Source organism: Mandrillus leucophaeus, unplaced genomic scaffold (genome assembly GCF_000951045.1).
Source record: "Mandrillus leucophaeus isolate KB7577 unplaced genomic scaffold, Mleu.le_1.0 Scaffold550, whole genome shotgun sequence".
Taxonomy (NCBI): domain Eukaryota; kingdom Metazoa; phylum Chordata; class Mammalia; order Primates; family Cercopithecidae; genus Mandrillus; species Mandrillus leucophaeus.
The window spans coordinates 948108-950369 of record NW_012105920.1 but is presented as its reverse complement, the minus strand read 5'-3'; the positions used below and the strand labels follow the sequence as shown (position 1 = coordinate 950369).

Here is a 2262-nt window from a genome sequence, read left to right as displayed (position 1 = left end):
GGCTGGAGCAGCGCTGGGGCTTCGGCCTGGAGGAGTTGTACGGCCTGGCACTGCGCTTCTTCAAAGGTGAGCCGGGCAAGCCCCACCCCTGCCGCTTCTGCCCGGTCCCGGGAGCCCGGCACGGGCTGTGGTCTCCAGGGTGACTGGACCAGACTTACCCTCACCCACTCATACTGGGCCGTGGTGACTCAAGCGGGGTTCCCTCCTTGGGGGTACCCCAAGTTTGCCACTACCTGCTTGGCCACTAGGTCACACCCCTGACGAGACTGCAACCTTGGTTTAGCAGTCATGTCCCGCCTCCCAGAGGTTACTGGGGCATTTTACCTGATTTAGCTTCTGGGATTTCCAGGAGCCAGGGTGGAAGAATGGGCCCACTTTCTTCCAAAGGATCCCATTCTGGGATTGCCTTGTATTATTTTTTTTTTTTACTGACTCTTTTCTTTTCCTGTTTCCCGTGGCTTGTCACATCAGGACCCGCCGATTTTTACCCTTAGTGGAAGAAATCTGTCAAGAGGTTCCGTATATAGCCTTTCCAGCCATTCTTGGGAACCATAAACTCGAATAGGACTTGATCCCCAGGCAGATTGATGTGGCAGAGAGGAAGTAAAATGTTAAGCTCATCATCCCCTCCGGCTTGTCAAACTCTTGAGGAGGGATGTCCACTATGTTCTAGTAACTTCTAGGTGGTTAAAATTTTACATTGTAAGCAATGTGCAAGAGTGAATTCTCAGAGTAAGGCCTAACAGTACCTTCTGTGCTTTTCGCATGATTAATTGTTAAATGTCTCTTGTCTTAGAACAAGATTGTAGTGTGCGGGTTTGTTTTGTTTTGTTTTGTTTTGTTTTGTTTTAATTGGGTGATTCACTTAGTCAAATAGTGGAGAGACCAATCACATGATTTTTGTCAGTGGGAAAACCTAATGAAAAGCCCGTTAGTTTGATTCTTAAAGATACTTAGTCTTTTAGGGCGAACGGACAGGGAGGGACATCAGCAAATGAAACTTTAAAAGTGGTTGCTAGGTTCCACGTACGTTCCAGAACAGCATATTTATGACACTTTCCCCTGAGGTGGTACCTTTTGTAGTACATACTTTACTAGCCGAAATTGAGTAGTTCAATGTAATAATACACATGGAAGTTGTTTTCTCTCAAAATAACTTTAATCGTGCAAACTAGTGAAAGTTTTATAAATTCTCCAGAACATTTGATCATTTCACATTCAATGACATATTCGTGGTCATTGCACAATGAGTAGCCCTCTGTGTACTAACTAGCTTGGGGAATTGGTAATGGCTAGTGGGTTTTGGATCATTTGACTTTTAGATCACTGGCTTGAATTTAGAGTTTGCTGTAGTGATGATATATTACCACTTTATAAAAATCAGATGGTTTCTGTACAACTCATATAGCTACATTCCACTTTAAATTTTTATTCTTGGAACTTATTTTTCAGTAAAGTATATTGTAGCAGAGAATAAGACTAAAAATGAACTTTTTGTTTCTGTTTTTGAGCTGGAGTCCTGCTCTGTTGCAGGACTGAGGGAGGCTGAGGCAGGAGAATCACTTGAAGCCGGGAGGCAGAGGTTGCAGTGAGCGAAGATGGCACCATTGTACTCCAACCTGGGTGACAAGAGCAAAATTCCGTCTAAAAACAAAAAAGAATCGCTTGAATCTGGGGGGCAGAGGTTGCAGTGAGCCGAGATCATACCACTGCACTCCATCCTGGGCGACAAAGTGAAATTCTGTCTCAAAAAAAAAAAGATTAAAACACTATAACGTGTAGTACATTTAGCATTGTTTGGAGAGTCAGGAAGCTCTGGATTCTAGTTACCTTGTAAACTAGACAATTAACTTTTCCAGACTCAGTTTCATATGTATAAAGGGAGCTGGATTCGATGAAATATGATGTCTCAGATTTAAGATTCAGTGGTCTAAACCTAACAGATTATTTAGCATGTGTCTTGAGTGGTAGGAATCCTGGGGAAACTTAAAACTTGGGGCCTAGGTGTTAGTCACCTTAGAGAATAAAGCTACATTGATAGGTGTGGTTCACTCACTTCCTAAATTAAGTTCTCAAAGCAATATCCAGGTACTAAAAAGGAGAAATAGCTGCGTAGCAATTAAAAGCTACCTTTCTGCATGGATCATTGGAGACTTAGTATATGAGACACTAACTGAAAAAAGAAAGGGAAGGATGTAAAAGCAGTCAGAAGAATTATGGAATGTGGAGTGAGCCAAGCAATGCTGCCTTTATTTTTTTTTT

The 2262-nt window shown here is 42.5% G+C and overlaps 1 protein-coding gene across 1 annotated transcript in view; it reads left to right on the top strand.

The window, feature by feature from the left end:
• Positions 1 to 2: 2 nt before the first annotated feature.
• The window catches only part of ACBD3 (acyl-CoA binding domain containing 3), a gene marked incomplete at its 5' end in the record, with an annotated part of 52845 nt that continues 50585 nt past the window's right edge, over positions 3 to 2262 (top strand). Inside the window, one exon of the mRNA XM_011997981.1 lies at positions 3 to 66. Within this exon, the coding sequence (XP_011853371.1) occupies positions 3 to 66 (64 nt within the window). The remainder of the gene's footprint in view (positions 67 to 2262) is intronic.